Raw genomic sequence first — 16512 nt, forward strand, 5'->3', positions numbered from 1 at the left:
GACCGTGAGCGGAATGACAAGTCCATCCAGCAATACCTCAATGCCACGGCTGGGTAGAAGGCAGCAGACCTTGGCTGCACAGACAGAGTCGTCGAAGCCACGCCCGTATCCCATTCGTCGCCTGACTTCTTCTACATAACGCTGGCATGGCAATCTACGGTCAAATTAATGGTCACAGTGACAGCCTCGTCAGTCGATTCCAAAGGTCACCTCCCAAAAAGTGTCGCACTGTACGAGGAACCGGGAGCAGGTATGACTTCCACGGCTGGAAGGTGACACCAGTGGGAAAGAAAAGGGGGTGTGTGCAAGAATCTCAGCTCCCTGGGGTATCGTGTCTCAGACACACCGTGAACTGCTGCTGAAGGTACCGTCTGTGCCAGAACTCACGTACCTATCACACTTCGCAAAACACACGCCCCCTCCCTTCTCCCCTCCACCACATAACACACCGGATGAAGGGGCCATTGCGCACCGCCCGGGCTTCGGTCTGTGTGTATGTGCGCACCAGGGACTCAGCCAACCGAAGCAAAACAATCATCTGGTCAGCCTCCAGGTTTGGGCCTAACAAGGTCTGTACTGCAGATCAAACCCAAGGGATGACTTGCAGGGTCTCGGCTTGTTTGCTGGGGAAGAAGACGACAGAACGGTCCGGATCTATTTTGTCTCCCTTCCCAACGCAAATCCCCAGCCCTACAGTGACGCAACAGATGCAGGAAACCCTGCCACGAATAGATATCAGAGAAGCACAGCCCCCCCTAAGGTAGGCAAAAAGAGAGAATCCCTGGCTTGGTATACACACCTCCACCCAAAGACAGAAAAGTGTTTGCGGTCTGCTGCACATGTCATCTATTTCCAGGAAACGTGTTGGTGCAGTGCGACCAAACAAAAGAGCCTGCAGCCAGGCCAATATCCAACCGGCATATGGGGTGTGTGTAATACACTGGGAACCAAGCCACCATTCTCTTCAATATCACCTTTTCCCGCGTGCTCATTGGATTGACTTCGACCCCGAGCGAGAAGGGGCGAGAAGAAGCGCGCACCCCGCCTGCGGTCACCATTGGCCTCAGCGGCTAGCACCTGCTAAAGCACCCGCCTGGGGAAGCTGGGGGGGCCACTGGAGACCGGCCAGACAGCCGCTAAACTTGGGCCCTACTCCGGCAGTTTTTAAGCATTGGCCTAGCGGGCCTCCATCGCTGCGGCCGCAACACGATTTGGGGGCCGAAATCGAAACAAACGACTCGTGGCTGTTTGTACCCTTTCTCCTCAGTTGGTTTATTTTCTACCACCTACGCAAGGGGGGAAAACACAGTTTCTGTCGGGCCCTTGGCCGCATGCTTGCCTGCAGGAGAGGAGACAGATGCGTTTGTTTCGTGCAGCAAGGGTGGTTTTATCCAGGCGACATTGAGCCAGGGTCCGCAGCCACCACGACCCCAACTCCCAACTGGCTTTCATTCCACGCCACCCATCACGACATGACGGATGACCCGACCTTGAGCAATCCCATTCCCAAACTACGATGCTCTACCAAATGAGGAACGGCCGGGACCAATCTGGGAATCGATAGGATCAGCGTCTGTTCCCGTGGTGCACGAGAACAGAACACGGGGTTTTTCGGCACAGCCCTCGCTCAACTCGGTGTGATTTATTTGCAATATCAGATCGGCACGGCGCCCGGTGGCCTGCAAGTCGCTGCCTCGTCGCGACTGGCTCACAGGCTAATAAAGGAGGTGTGTGCGACGAACGAACCAGAACATCCTGGCTGCGGTTTCGAGCCCACCATGGTTGTCTCACCCACCTTCTTCTGTCAGGACGTGGAAGACGTGAGGAAGAAGAAATGTTCAGAAACACCGGCTTGACTAGTTCCAGGGCTGTTTCTGATCCCTTACGTGCAGGTGAAACAATAAAAAAAATCGGGCTCGGCCTGCGCCGCCCCGTACGAAGAGCTAGAACGGGCGGGCCGCGCTCAGCTCACAAGTGCTGCCCCCCTTTCGAAATGATATCAAGATGATATCAAAATATCGGAGGCCGATCTTGCCACGGGCTGCTGGCTTGCTTCAGCACCGTGCGCGTGCGCTCGGAATTTCAATCACATTCTCCCCAGGTGCATTGGCTGCGAAATATCGATGACACACGGAAGGCCATACCATTGGGCATATCCAAAGCCATGTCACACGTCTGCTTCGGATTCACATTGAAAAGCACTTCTCGTCGAGCTTCTCGTCACATTGATCTGGTGGTGTCCCACCACGAGATTGATTAGTATTGATCTCGAGGATGGGTGGTGGCACTGTCTGTCCCATTCTCACGCCCTTCGACCAGGTAAATTCTGGGCTTCTTTTTCTGGAAAGAGGCTGGTCACCTCGGCGCTTAACTGCAATTGCGTGCAGATATGGCCATCACACCCTCACTCAATCCCTTTCCCACGCCACTTCGGCGGCGGCCAATCAAGCGGCCCATCAACGGAACGGGCAGCGCGGGGTGTGCCGCACCGTGGTGCTGCAGGGATGGAACAGGGACACCAACTTTTCACATGTGGCCAGCATGACCTCGCGATGTCCCCCTTCCGACCCGGTGAGCCGGCGATGCTGGCCCCTTGTGGAAGGGAAGGTTTGCGCCGGATGAAGTCTATCTTGCATGTTCGTTGAGTGCGAGACCGCAGCACTGTGCCCTGGCTAATACCGCTCACTGATTCGTGAAGTCGTACCTCGTAGGATGCTGGAGTCTACCTATGGTTCTGACAGGTCTGCGCCATGGCTGTGAAGACAGAAAGGGAAAAAAAAGGCCCGATGGGGCCAAGCACTCTGTCCCGTATAACGTAATTCTCCTTGAGTAAATCTGTCCACCTTTCTAGAAGGGTGTCCCCCGGACGTGCTTACGGGTCTGGCGGATGGGTGCTCGCGCTCGAACGGTCTGAACGCGCATTGGCTCAGTAAGCGTGGGATACGACCTCACCATGCGGCATGCCTGTCTCTCTCTCCTCCTTCGTGCCAGGGTATTACGAGTGCTGTCTGCGCTGTTGCACCATGGTACTTATTTTAGACGATGTCGCGGTGGCCCCAGATAGAGGCTAGGGACCGTCCTCGGGTGGAATTTGCTGGAGGTTCGTTTCCTGATCTGTCTTCCGAAGGTACGAGCAACTACAGTGTTTGCACACACTCCCCTCACGAGAGCTCGTGGCTGATTTATCGGGCTAGTAACTAGATTCCTCAAGGAGCAAAAGAGAAATGCCGGCGGGGTCAGCCAGCCAGTACCGCTCCATCGCAGATCTCTGTTGGCCAACGAGGCGATCCCGCTTCCGTAATCTAATACAAATGGTCGGAGTTCAAAGCTGAATATTGGGCTGTCGAACGATGAAGCCGAGAGCAACGACGGCGCCGGTGCTAGGTCCGACCCAAACATGTTCCGTTCTAGCGCAAGCCGCCGGCGTGTTTACAGGGTTTCCCAGCGCCCCTCTTCCCGAGACACAGTGGAGCGCAGTGGTCTTGCCGCCATCCACCCGCCCGCAGTCGGTAATTGCGGGGATCTCACCAGTGGACGCGCCGCGTACTTCCCGTTTCCCTGTAGCTGAAGATCTTGGGCCGCTCTGAGACTCGGGCACAGGCACAAGCTGGTAGTGAGCCGTTCATTAATCGGTTTCTCTTTCTTTCCATTACTCCGTCTCTCTTCCGTCTTCTCGGCAGGTCTGTGGAAACTGAGGGTCGCAGCGCCAAGCAGGACGCGGAAGCCATTCAAGAGGAACAGGGGTTTCGTACCAAATTGAGAGTTCGGGCCTGCGATAGTGTCACGTCAGTCAGTATCATCACCCTCTCTACTTGCAGAGTGACTTCCTAATGCGGGGGTGGGTGTAGCGAAGCCAGGTGTGCTTGACTCGCTGCATGGGCTTATCCTGCAGTGCTCTGTCCTTCCCAAGGATACATGACGTGAGAACATGGGGAGTAGAGAAACGCAGCCTTGAGGGGGGGGAAGCACACAATCCTGCTTGCGCTTTCTACTCCTTCTTTTCCGGCCTCTTCTTTGCATCCAGAAACTCTCTCCTTTGCAATATGAATGACGTCTTGGCTGCAAGCAAGGACAAAAGAAGTGAGGGAAAACCTGGCATGAGAACCGCGTTATGCGCCCCCCGGAAGGGCCGGCGGGGTTGGAATAGTGGCCAAGTAGTGAAAGTGGTAAGATGCATGAGTGTAAAGAAAACTCCACCTCCAACGTCCACGAGCCAGGGGTATTGCCCTGCTTTTGGTCAAGCGCTACCAAGAGGTGCATAACTGTGCCGCGCCACGAGGTGAAGTGTTCAGTATCTCGATTCACTTCTGGCCTTGAGAATGTTTGGGGTTTTACACCAGTCATCATGTTGGCAGCTCTTCTTCCCAGCCAGGAAAAAGTAGAGCAGTGCTCACCCCTTTATCTGTGTCCATTAGTCTCATTACAGGATACAAGAAGAATGGATGCGGGTTATGGAAAATTCAGGATACTGCTCTCCATAGAGATTCTTCCCTATGCTATTAGCCCTTGCTCCTATCCACAGTATTGACTGACAGATCATAACATTTGAATTCCATCACCTTTCAGCATTCGGTTGTGTAAAATGCATGAACTGCCAGTGGCGACCCTTGTCTGGAGAGCAAATCCCAGGAACTGGAGTGTCCGTGAATATAATGATCATTATTTTGTAGGTCTAAACTGCTGAATCCACAAGTAATTATCACTGCCAGTCTTCCCTATTCCAACGCCCAACGCCTAACGCCTTTGGAGCAACCACAAGACTCAGGCACAGACTCACAGCCTCAAGACACAACGAAGAAAGCCTCGACGGGCATCTACTCTACTCCAGCCTCTTCAGCCTGGATAACCCAGTCCTTGTAATCCTGCACCGCCTTCTTGGCCATGTACCTGGCCTCCTTGACATGCTCCGACGGCACGAGGTACCACGACACGGTGATGCCCACTTCCCGCAGCTTCATGAGCGAGGAGACAATGCCGAGCACAAAGGAGTTGTTCGGTATCACCCGCTTGGCCCGGGTGTCCCAGATAACCCGGGTCGAGTCGGGGCTGGCCTCGGACGCCTCCTTGCGCGCAGCATACCCCCAGTTTTTGAGGACTTCCTGATGTACTAGGGCAGCTTGGCTGGTCGCCTCCTTCTCCGCGACGCTCTTCTTCTTTTTCTTGTGTTGCTTCTTCTTTTTGTGTTTCTTGTTCTCAGGTGCCGCGTCCTGCTGGCCACCGGCGTGCTTCTGGGGGTTGTTTTCGTCCATTTGCCCGGCTGGTGGCACCGGGTCCTGCGTCGCTTTGGCGCTGGGTTGCTCGGTGGGATTCTGCTTGTTCTTTTCCACATACTTCGTTCCCCAGTGCTTGGTAAACAGGTCGACGATATACTCGGAGTCTGTTTCGATGATAAGCCGGACGCGGCGAGCTTTGATGCGCGCATGACGCATGTTTCCCTCCGTGACCGCATCAACTCGTACGCGGTGCTCCGGGGCCACAGTGTCCCTCATCTGGAGAAGCAGTTTCGAAACTGCGAGAAGGGTGGGACCGTTGTTGTCATCAATCTTCTCGAAGGGGCGATCGGGAACTGGACCCCCTTCGGTAGAGAACAGGTCCTTGTACAAGACAGAGAGCTGGCAATTGTGCTCCGACTCTGGGCCGAAGAACAGGCCCAGGCCGGCACCGCCGTTAGCGGACGACTTTGCCGGCAACGGGAGTCCGATGGCCTGAACCAGTATGCTCCTCGCCGTTCCAGATCCTGACAACTCGTTCGTCTTATTCCCGGCCTCCATGCCGTAGTTGTAAGCACAATGGTGGCTCGGGTGGGTTCGAGACTCCTCTAAGAATGTAGAGCTGCACAGCCAAGTCAGTCCCCTGCAGTCCTTGCAGAAGAACGTCTTCAACGCGTCCGGTGTCTTGGGACTCTCGGGCTGATCAAAGTCCGGGCTGATCCGCTTGTACTCGTAAGGGCCGATCAGGTTGATGTCCCACTGCGGGATATACCTCGTCGTCTGACCCGGCTCCTTGCGGAGTGCCTCGACGTTGGTCAGCACCGGGTCGAGCTCTGGGAAGATTGCCTCGGCTCGGGCGCGCAGAGCGGCGTCCACAACGTGTGTCCCCTTGAGGGAGTATGCGTACGCTATCCCATCGAAAGCGCACTCGCTGCACCAGGTGCTGTGGTGGTCGGCGCACTTGTGGTGGTAGCCTGGCTCTTTCAAGACAGCCACCATGTGGTCCGGTACCGCTTTGCCTCTGCCGGTCTCGTTCCGGCCGGCTTGTACTATGTATGCTACTGGCTCGTCGGGCTCAGGGTGCTGCTCCATGTCTGCAATCGCCAGCGGTCCCAGTTGCTGCTCAGGCTGCTGTGCCAGTTGGTCATGGGATTGCCCCTCCTTGGACTCGTTCTGAGGCTTCTCCTGGTGTTCCTGCTTCTGGAATGTGTTCGGGGACGCCCCCTTGGGTTGCAGTTCCGGACAGTCCTCCTCAGCCTGCTCCAGGGACTGCTCCAGGGGTTGCTCGGTCAACTGACTCTGGGACCGTTCCCAAGACTGCTCTTCCATGGAGTTCTCTTGAGATTGCTCCTGGGGTTCCGGCTCTCTGGTCTCTTCCTCAGTCTGCTCACGAGACTGCTCACCAGAATGAACCTGGAGGTTTTCCTCGCGGGACTCCACTTGCTGAGCTGCAAAAGCAGACGTCTCTTCCTCGATAATCTGCTGTACCGCAAGCCTGTGCGGGTGCTCTTCCGGGTGCTTCATGTAGTACACTGCCTCTTCCTAAGTGGCATGCGATACTTGTTCGACGTCAACACGTTGTTGGATTGCCTCCCGGAGTTGCTGCTCGCGCTCTGAGACTTGCGGCAAGACTTCCACGTTGGGGAGCTCAACGCGGATAGTCTCTGGGCGGCGCAGCAGGTTTGGTGTCGCATCTGGGCCACGCGCCCGGTGTGACCGACGGTGGCCGTAGTGAGACATGCTGGATGACTGAGACGTCTTTGGTGGGTATTCGAACTGGTGCGAAGGGTAGACAGAGCGGGTGAATGAACCTCTGGAGTGAAGCAAGTTGTGAACTAACAAGTTGCAATCCTGAAGAGTCAGTAGCCGAAGATGGAAGACAGAGATAAAACAGAAGAAAATTGAATAGGAGAAGGTGATATAGACAAAGAAGATGGAGATGAAGATGAAGTTAGAGAGGGTGAGATGAGGGGTTCTTACGGTAGATGATCTCAAATACGATATCAACCTGAGCAGGGCAAAATATCTTGGGATGGAAACAAATGAAGGAAGAAGACAGACTCTCGACGTCTTTGATGACCAGGTCGTCCTCGGGTGGAGGTGCTGATGAAAGTAGTTGGGGGAGGAGCTGGTGTTGCTTTGGTGAAGTTTGGAGTTGCATTTAGGCTGCTGCGCAGAGTGGTGGGAAGGCTGCAAAGTTTGTGTGGGATTGCAAACAAGCAGAATTAAAGAGGGCTTCGAGGTAGGGCAAGAGGACGGACCGTGCACCAGCTGAATAGCCGAGTTCAGGTGAAAAGTTATGCTGGATCACGCGCGTTCATCAGGACGCGAAAGGAGGGTTACCCAAACATCTTCAGCAACATTAACACTCCGTCATTGTTCACTCAGCTGGAGACAGAGCACTAACAGAATACCATTTTATGGTTTCGAAGTCACCATACCAGGTTCTAGAATAAGTCTTGTGTTTCACTGTCAATATATACATTACTCATTGTTATTGCTCGACCTTCGAAGACTTCGATGAAAAGCTGCAACACATCGGCTCCCATATTGCATTCTTCAACTTCTTTGGTCGCAAGTAGAGATCATCACTGTCTCAAGTTAACTCTGAATGACAACGGTATTTAAGAGAAGCGACTTTGTCATTGGAATGAGCCGGCAAATTCGAGCCGTACGTTGAGACTGTGACTGGTCTTAAGGGCCGGCTGGTACGAGAGTAACTCCCTAGAAAGTAAGGACAGAGAGTCAGACAATATGATTTGGGGGGCGCGTCCACAATATACTCATGGTCATGAACAGAGGTGGGATCGCCAGTCAGACGGGAGCGTTTGCCAGGGGTAGCACCGAGAACGACACATCTTCATTGATGAAGTCTTGAGTAACCTACTTCAACTTGAACAACCAATGGCCTGTATATAGAAGCTAATTGTGTATTACAACATATCTGAGGAGAGATGACTGTCTCCTGTTTACTCGGTCGCCCAGTCGATTCGCCTAGGGAAGCAGCAGTCACGTTGCTAGAGACTCGGCCAGAGTAGTGCACGGAGTGCTGGAACTCCAGCATTGAACATGATACTCTACTAGGCCGTGTTACTCTTTATCATGCTTGAAATCGTGGCCGAGACCCTGAAATTTGTCTTGAATGTGGATCATTAGACAATGAGGTCCTTATGCGCGGACCCGCGGGAGAATCGAGGCAAAGGCCAAATGGGATGAGGCCGCTCTGGGCCTGGTAACGAAAGAAAAGTCTGGCGATGAAATCATTGAAAGCAAGGCAGTTGTGGGGATACGGTTAGAAAGAGGAGCCGACAGCTTCGTTGAGGACCAGGATAGACAGAGTTGCCGAGGGCCAAAAATTACAAGTCTATTGAAGAACCCGAGGAGACATCAAATGAGCAGCAGACAAATCTCAATTTTCTTTGTCTGCTGAATTTCTAAACCGCCTTCAGATACCTTTCTTAGTCTTACTGTGAAATCATTCAAAGTAAGTAAGGTAGGCTGTGGAAGGTGAAGTGATTTGAAGTGATTGGGTACTCCTGTGAACTTGTGCACAGGTGGCAGATGACTAAGCATAGTACAAACCAATTTAATTTGTTAGCGCCTTTGGCACTGTCTGTTGTGCGTGGCAAAATCAAAACTCGCAACGATGAAGCGGACGACTCCGTTAATTCGAAAATGAAGTCAGATCAGGGCGTTCAAACCCTATAGCTTTTGATTGTAAGTTGGAAACCAGGCTTTGACACCCCAGGGTCTAGCCTCAGCTCATACTAACCTGTCGTTGTGCACCAGAGTACTTGGTGGAGCTTAAGAGAAGCTTACCAGGCGGACAACACAGCCCAATATGCATTACATCAGGCTCTTGCGGCCTCCTGCAGTCACACAGACTGGGACAAAGAATTCTATCAAGAATATTGTCAAAGTAGTCTTGACGATCACGACAGATCTAGGAGAGTCTTTCCTCTGTCCAGACTCACCAATCAAACTAGTTTTCAACCTAGAGCATGAGGTCCCCAATCCCGCCGCTGTTCAAGAGACAAACGCTGGCACAACCGCTACCCGCAAGAGGAAATTCTCAGGCGCACACGAGGAAGAGAGTGGAGGAGGCACAGTTGGGTCAACTCGAGATGGTGGCACACCCGAGACAGCCGATCAAGTCACAGATCCCCCAACAAGCTCACACCCTCGGACCACTGAAACAGTAACCACACAACTTCAAGCTGAGGGCAAGAATAATTCCTCTGTCTGGAGAGCAGGCATGCGCGTGCTGAAAGCTGAGCTCGTCATTCCACAACGAATTGCAGACAAGCTCGAGAACGTCTCCACAGATAGACCAACGGGCAGTTCAGCAAGTGATGGACTCGAAACCGGCTTGATGGGCCTCGGCAAGGATGCAACACGACCCAGGTTATTCATTCAGCCTGAAGACAGTCTCTTGTCCGCTGTCTATAGCAATGATCTATTGCAGAAAGGTCATGGGCTCATCATGCCTGTCTGGTCTGAGTTGGCCTTTTTTGGCCAAGACCCAGAGCACCATTCTTCTCGGAGACTAGTCTTGGGGGATCATGGTGACGAGAACAGCGGCCCGGTATCAGTGGTAGTGGAAGAAGAGATTGGTGAAAGCATCGCTCGCCATGTGTGGGACGCAGGCGTGGTGACAGTGGCGTTGTTGCAGGACATCTGCAGCACGAGCATAACAAGAAAGTACACCAATACACTGCCGGAGCTCAGAAAGATTCTTCTTGACTCAGAAGAGTTGAGGATTTTGGAGCTTGGGTCTGGAGTTGGAATCCTAGGAATCGGGGCGGCTCAAATATTGGGTCGTTGTCGGAGCCCACATGGACAGAAGACATTCTTTCTCCTGACTGACCTACACGAGGCAGAGGACCAGGCACGTCGCAACATTTCCATCTTTGAGGGTTCGCAAACGCCAACGACAAATCCCGGGACATCAATAGTCAAACTTGAATGGGGTGCTCTGGACTGGGATTTGGGCCGGAAGGGGTTATTCGGGGATCTGAAGGCTGTCCGGTCTACCCCGTTTGATCTGGTCATGCTGAGCGATTGTACCTACAATGTGGACATGCTACCATCTCTTGTCGGAACCCTTTCTGCGCTCCATGATCTCTCACGAGGCATGGGGAAGGACTGCAAGGTGCTACTGGCAACCAAGCCTAGGCATCCATCGGAAAAGGAACTTTTCGAGCTCATGTCGGAAGAGAGATGGAGCATTGCAGAAGAGGTGACACTGCCTCTAGCCGTGCTTGCTTCAGAAGATGAACAGGTCGAGGTCTATCTGTTCAGCAGGAGGGCCTGATTCGCTCAGGGCGCTGGGCTTGCTTGTAACAGCTCTGAGGCTAGTTGCCGGGCAAGAACAATATGTGGCCACTCTGTCAGGTTTGAACAAGGGAGGAGGTTGGTGCTCAACATGTGAACTTAGACCTCCTACTACCATAAAGCAGAGAGTGACTGGTTCCCTCACCTTCTGTATGCAAGCTGTAATCATCAAGGGACTGTGATTTGTCAGTGACCCGGAGGTGTTCTTTAATGGATCGAGAAGCCCACACACGGTGCATCTGGCCATTCAGGAACCAGGAATTATTCATTCAGGCACGAGAGTACAAGCTAGTTGCTTGATTTAGGGCGAGGAGCGGGATGTCCCTGGCATGAGATCTGGGTCATGCAAGCACTAGGCCTGGATGTGGTGCCACTAGCGGGCTAATCAGAATTGTGATCCCTCTCATTGGCTTAAAGTGAATCAGCGCCGCTCTCATTGGCTGTAGACTCAAGGTTCAGGGCTCAGCAGCCAATCAGAGTAAAGATGATTACCCGGGATGGAACGATTTCAGGACACTGGATTGCAGGGAGTGATGTCAGTTTCTGGCCTGGACCACAGGTGGGCTGTTGTGTAAGACCAGCATAAATACCAGGACCTTCCTGCTCTTCAGACTCAACAGCTCTCCAGATCTCCAGCAAACTCATCTGGTTCAGACTTCAGCGACACCCCTCTTGCAAGCTCCAATCAACCTCCAGCCACCAAAAACCAAAACCACATCCACATACTCCCATCTACCAGAACCACATACTCTACCACAATGGCCACCATGGTTATGAAGCCCACCACCTGCTGCGGCAAGGGCGAAGCCGGATGCGTCTGCGGTAAGTTCGCTATGGGCCTCCCCCACAGAATCTCCAGTCCTTGTTTGAGCACGACTGACAAAGCCCTCTTCACAGCCCAGCAAGCCAAGTGCTCCTGCGGCCAGCAGTCCGCCCTTCACTGCACCTGCAACAAGGCTTCCACCGAGAACACCGTGACCGGCCCTCGCTGCTCCTGCCGAGCCCGCCCCGCCGGTCAGTGCACCTGTGACCGCGCCACGAGCGAGAACACCAAGCCTACTGGCCAGACCTGCACCTGCGGTGCCCGTCCTGCTGGTGAGTAACATCCCGTCAAAGTACCAGTAGTGTTGTTTTTTCCTGTGTGCAAGCTCGCTAACTGTGTTGCTCCAGATGCCTGCACCTGCGAGAAGTCTGCCGATCCCAAGTTCGACCCCTCCAACGAGATCGACTTCACCACCAAGAAATAAACTTCTCTACAATTTGCATTTCTTCGGCTCGAGATCAAGGTGGCATGGCTATACGGGATACCCGGTGGGTGGCAGCATTGTTCGGTGACATGATGAGATACACACATCTCAATGGCGGCATGGAATGGCGCTTAGGAGTTAGATTCGGTCGCATCGACCCAAATTGATAATGAACAATGGAATTGATTATTCGTTCGAGGTACATTGCTGCTTGGAGGTGTGCTGGTACTTGATGAAGTCATCAGTCAACACAATAGTCAGCTCAGATGGGTTATTGTGTTCCAAGGTCGCAGAACGTACGGTTCAACGTCGACACCTGACCAGTGCGCGCGCATGTGTTGTGGAGGCGGGTGCCTGTTGTCGGCTGCAGGAAAGCCCACGAGGGCGGCGAATTACACAAAGAACAATTGAGCACCAACCTGATTCTTTGTTGCGCACATTATATACATATACGTATATATATCTGTCAGACTCAACGGCAACAAAAGCGAAAGACTCTGTTCAGTCGCATGTAGTGTGCGCTTTCTTCCATTGACAACAGGGAGCGGGTTCATTGTTCTTGCGGCCACCGCCTTTCCGTTTGGGGACTTGAAGAGTATTCTGCCGGCATAAAGGACAATAGGCGCTGAATTGATCCGCAGGGCGGTGAGCTTTTTTTCGCCGTTGGCCCAATCTTAGGTCGGGTCCCACAGGAGCTCCCAATGCGGACCGGGCAACAATAACAAGATTCCACCCGCGTCTCATCACCTTACAGCTGCTTCCACCCACCTTTTTTCTCATCGCACTTTTCGACGAGAACCTTTCCACTTTGCGAATCTTCTCAACGTTCCAACCATCTTCCTGATCGAGCTTCTTTCAAGCAATCAGATACTTACCATTCTCGCAACCTTCACCCTACATTCCCTTCATCCTTCGTCACATTGACAAAGACCCTTTCCCACATCTTACCTCCTGTCACCTTTGTCTCACTTTCGTGGTATTCGAAAATGCCGCCCAAGAAGACTGCAGCTGCTGCTGCCGCCAAGGCGCCCGCTGCGAAGCCTGCTAAGGCTGCGCAAACCAAAGCTCCCGCGAAGACCGCCGCTGCTTCCAAGGCCAAGACCAAGGCCCCCGCCGCCGCGAAGCCTGTTTCCCGCAAGCGCAAGGCCGACGAGGCCTCGGACGGAGAGGAGGATGATCAGCAGAACGTGAGACCCCAGAAGAAGAGAGCCGCGCGCAAACCCGCCGCAGCAGCAAAGCCCAGCACCAAGAAGCAGAACACCAAAGCTAAAGCAACTAAACCATCAAAGCCCACCAAGTCAGCCGCCGCGAAGACCGCCCCCAAGAAAGCGACCGCTGCGAAGAAGGCCACCGCTACGAAGAAGGCCGCATCCGTCGAAGCCGACAAAGAGAATGCCGACCCCGCCGCACCCAAGGTTAACGGCGTCAAGCGAGGAAGCGACGAGATCTCCGATGATGAGATCAACGAGGAACGGGCGGCGGAGGAGCGCCCTGTAAAGCGAGCCAAGGTCGCCAAGGTCGCGAAGCAGCCCGAGGTCAAAAGGCCTGCCGTAAAGATTGGAGTCGCCATCAACCAGGCTCCTGCTGACGTTCTTGACGTCTTTGTGTTCGGCGAGGGAACCTCTGGCGAACTCGGCCTCGGCAGCAAGAAGACCGACGGCAAGAAGCCGATTGATGTCAAGCGTCCTCGCCTCAATGCCAACCTTGCGAGCAACAAAGTTGGCGTCGTCCAGATCTGTGCTGGTGGCATGCACTCCATTGCTCTGACCAAGGATAACAAGATTCTCACATGGGGCGTCAATGACCAAGGCGCTCTAGGCCGAGACACCACATGGGATGGTGGCCTCCGTGACGCCGACGATTCCGATTCTGATTCGGATGATGAGGATGACACCGGCCTCAACCCTAAGGAGAGCACCCCCGGCGAGATTGACACGACCAACATCGCACCCGAAACCGTATTTGTCCAGGTCGCTGCCAGCGACAGCGCATCATTTGCCCTGACTGCCGATGGCCGAGTCTACGGCTGGGGCACTTTCCGAGCTGCGGACGGAATTCTGGGCTTCACCAAGGATATCCTCATCCAGAAAACCCCAATCCTCCTGCCTGAACCTAAGAAGGTTACCCAGCTCGCAGTTGGATCGAACCACATTCTCACACTCGACCAAAAGGGCAAGGTTTTCGCCTGGGGCTGCCCCGAGCAGAACCAGCTCGGTCGCCGATGCATCCAGCGCAATAAGGAGGCTGCGCTGCGTCCCAGCGGTGTCGCGTTCAAGCGTGGATCCAAAATTACAAAGGTAGCATGTGGAAGCTACCACAGCTTCGCAGTTGACCACAACGGTCGCGTCTACGCCTGGGGCCTGAACAACTTTGGAGAGCTGGGTGTCGAGGAGGGTGCCGGCGAAGGTGACGCCGCTATTCTCGAGCCCACCTTGGTCGAGGCCCTGACAGAGCCAGTCCACGATATCTGTGGCGGCGAACACCACTCACTCGCTTGCACTGAAGACGGCAAGCTTCTGACCTGGGGCCGAGTCGATGGCTACCAGGTTGGCATGAAGAAAGAGGTGTTCACTAAGGATAACACCATCTTTGACGAGCGGGAGAAGCCCCGCATTCTGAAGCTTCCGACGGTTGTTCCTGGTAAGAACCGACCCCCCCCTAAGCCAAATCTGATGTAGAAAGCTAACTGGTTGGCATAGATGTTCCTCCCGTCGAGTCTGTTGCTGCTGGTACAGACAACAGCTTCGCCATCACCCGCGATGGCAAGGCCTACTCATGGGGCTTTTCAGCCAACTACCAGACGGGCCAGGGCACCATCGACGATATCGAGACGCCCACCCTTATCGACAACACCGCGGTACGCGAGAAGCGTCTTTCCTACGCCGGAGCGGGCGGTCAGTTCTCCATCTTGGCCAGTGTAGCCAAGAATTGAGACGAGAACGAACATTTTATCAGCCTATGCCAGAAATATACTGGCCAGGTGCCGAGACGTGCACAGCACAGCGATTTCGCATAGCGTTGCAAACCCGTTCATCAACAACATCTTGTACTAATACGTTCTACATTCTTCATTTTTACTGCTTTCTTCATCGTACATGGCGGCTTGCATCATATGAGCGGGGTTTGAGAAGGGAAAAAGGGAAGCCTTGGGAAATCAGAGTTTGGCAAAGCCTTCTATGGCAGGATATTTGTCAACAGCTGGTCACGAGGCAGCGAGGGAGGCATGATTGATTGATCGTTTCATTTTTTGTTCTTTACCATGGCTGCTGTATTAATACTAGATAGAGAGGCCGTCACGTTACAGCGCATCTGCTTGGACGACGACTCAAATCTCTGGGAGTCGTTTTGTCATTTTCCCGCGCTTTTACATAGAGAGCATTCAGGAAACGACGGCAAGCGTTTTGACGAATATATGCACTTGTTTCTTCTTCACAAAGCTTGCCTTTACGACTAGTGATTGGTATCTTTGTCCTGCGGGACGTTTCCGGCGAAGGCCGGGTCGGGTCGCTCAACAGGCGCCGAGGGAGTCTCGACTCTACACGACTCTCGGGTATACCCACCCCATTGAAAGCTGAGCCATCATGGCTCACAGCCCATTGGAAGCGGAATGAACCAAGTTCCATCTCGCTTAAACTGGCCTGATGAAGGGAGTTTCCACGAGACGAGTGCATGCATCATGCGGGGAAGCGGAAGGCCGGGGGAACTTGCTCGACTCCGAATTTCGGGGCCGAACGACGCGGGGATTTAAGTCGGTCAACTGCGGCGACTTCCGAGGAAATACAATTATTTAAATCCGTTTATGGAGACAGTCTACGAACTTATTGATTCACTGCATTGAGCTTTTGTTCATCTCCCCTCATCAAGGAATTCCGCACTCTTCAGACTCACTACCTACAGCCGATCCATCAGCTTTCACCATGGCCCCGCCCCCGCAGAACCCCATGCAGGGCGTCCCCGAGCACATCCGCTCCATCCTCGCCCGCCTGCACGCCGAGTCCCTGGCGCAGGAGAGCCAGCTGAACACCGACGACTTCTTCGCGGGCGGCGAGCAGGCCGTGGCGCGACGCATGCGCGACAAGTTCATCGCGCTCGAGGAGGACAAGGCGCAGTACGTGTACGGCCTGGCGCGGGCGACGGGCGCGCTCGTCATCGTCGAGGCGGGCACGAGCTTCGGCGTCAGCACGATCTACCTCGCGCTCGCGGCGGCGGCGAACGCCCGCCGGGCGGGAGGGGGCCAGGAGGCTAGGGTCGTAGCGACGGAGCACGAGCCCGAGAAGGCGCGGCGGGCGAGGGCGCACTGGGACGAGTGTGGGGAGGAGGTCAGCGGTGTGATTGACCTGAGGGTCGGGGACCTGAGGGAGACGCTCAAGGAGGATTTGGAGCGAGTGGATTTCTTGTTGCTTGATAGTGAGTGTTTTTCCTTTCTCCCGGGTCCTTGTGTGTAATATCCCCTGAGTGTTGGAGGCTTGATTTACTTACGATGACTGGTGAAGTTTGGACCCCGATGGCGCTGCCGACGCTCAAGATTGTCCAGCCCAAGATGCGGCCGGGGGCGGTCGTGATTGCGGACAACACGATCATGGCTGCCGAGGGGTATGCCGACTACCTGACCTACATGCGGTCACCTGACAGCGGGTTCATCAACATGACGCTGCCTTTCAAGAATGGGTTGGAGATGAGCATCTACTGTCCGGAAAAATAGGTTGTGGTAGAGATGTTGG

At 54.1% G+C, this 16512-nt stretch overlaps 5 protein-coding genes across 5 annotated transcripts; 4 read left to right on the forward strand and 1 right to left on the reverse strand.

Moving 5' to 3' along the window:
• Positions 1-4814: 4814 nt before the first annotated feature.
• Positions 4815-7371, reverse strand: E0L32_011738 (uncharacterized protein; the record flags this gene model as incomplete). The annotated part of the gene is made up of 3 exons (XM_031134500.1): positions 4815-6752; positions 6843-7045; positions 7191-7371. The coding sequence occupies 3 exons, from the start codon at positions 7369-7371 to the stop codon at positions 4815-4817; spliced, it is 2322 nt and encodes a 773-aa protein (XP_031000074.1).
• Positions 7372-9051: 1680 nt separating this feature from the next.
• E0L32_011739 (uncharacterized protein) lies at positions 9052-10524 on the forward strand (the record flags this gene model as incomplete). The annotated part of the gene is made up of 1 exon (XM_031134501.1): positions 9052-10524. One exon carries the CDS (start codon positions 9052-9054, stop codon positions 10522-10524), a length of 1473 nt encoding a protein of 490 aa, XP_031000075.1.
• Positions 10525-11302: 778 nt separating this feature from the next.
• On the forward strand, positions 11303-11791 carry E0L32_011740 (uncharacterized protein; the record flags this gene model as incomplete). Its single annotated transcript, XM_031134502.1, has 2 exons — positions 11303-11639; positions 11715-11791. 2 exons carry the CDS (start codon positions 11303-11305, stop codon positions 11789-11791), a joined length of 414 nt encoding a protein of 137 aa, XP_031000076.1.
• Positions 11792-12777: 986 nt separating this feature from the next.
• Positions 12778-14723, forward strand: E0L32_011741 (uncharacterized protein; the record flags this gene model as incomplete). Its single annotated transcript, XM_031134504.1, has 2 exons — positions 12778-14431; positions 14491-14723. 2 exons carry the CDS (start codon positions 12778-12780, stop codon positions 14721-14723), a joined length of 1887 nt encoding a protein of 628 aa, XP_031000077.1.
• A 985-nt stretch (positions 14724-15708) lies between these two features.
• E0L32_011742 (uncharacterized protein) lies at positions 15709-16493 on the forward strand (the record flags this gene model as incomplete). Its single annotated transcript, XM_031134505.1, has 2 exons — positions 15709-16198; positions 16285-16493. The coding sequence occupies 2 exons, from the start codon at positions 15709-15711 to the stop codon at positions 16491-16493; spliced, it is 699 nt and encodes a 232-aa protein (XP_031000078.1).
• Between the last annotated feature and the right edge of the window lie 19 nt (positions 16494-16512).

The sequence above is a fragment of the Thyridium curvatum genome (genome assembly GCF_004353045.1).
Source record: "Thyridium curvatum strain D216 chromosome Unknown NODE_116_length_89041_cov_73.691005, whole genome shotgun sequence".
Classification (NCBI taxonomy): domain Eukaryota; kingdom Fungi; phylum Ascomycota; class Sordariomycetes; order Thyridiales; family Thyridiaceae; genus Thyridium; species Thyridium curvatum.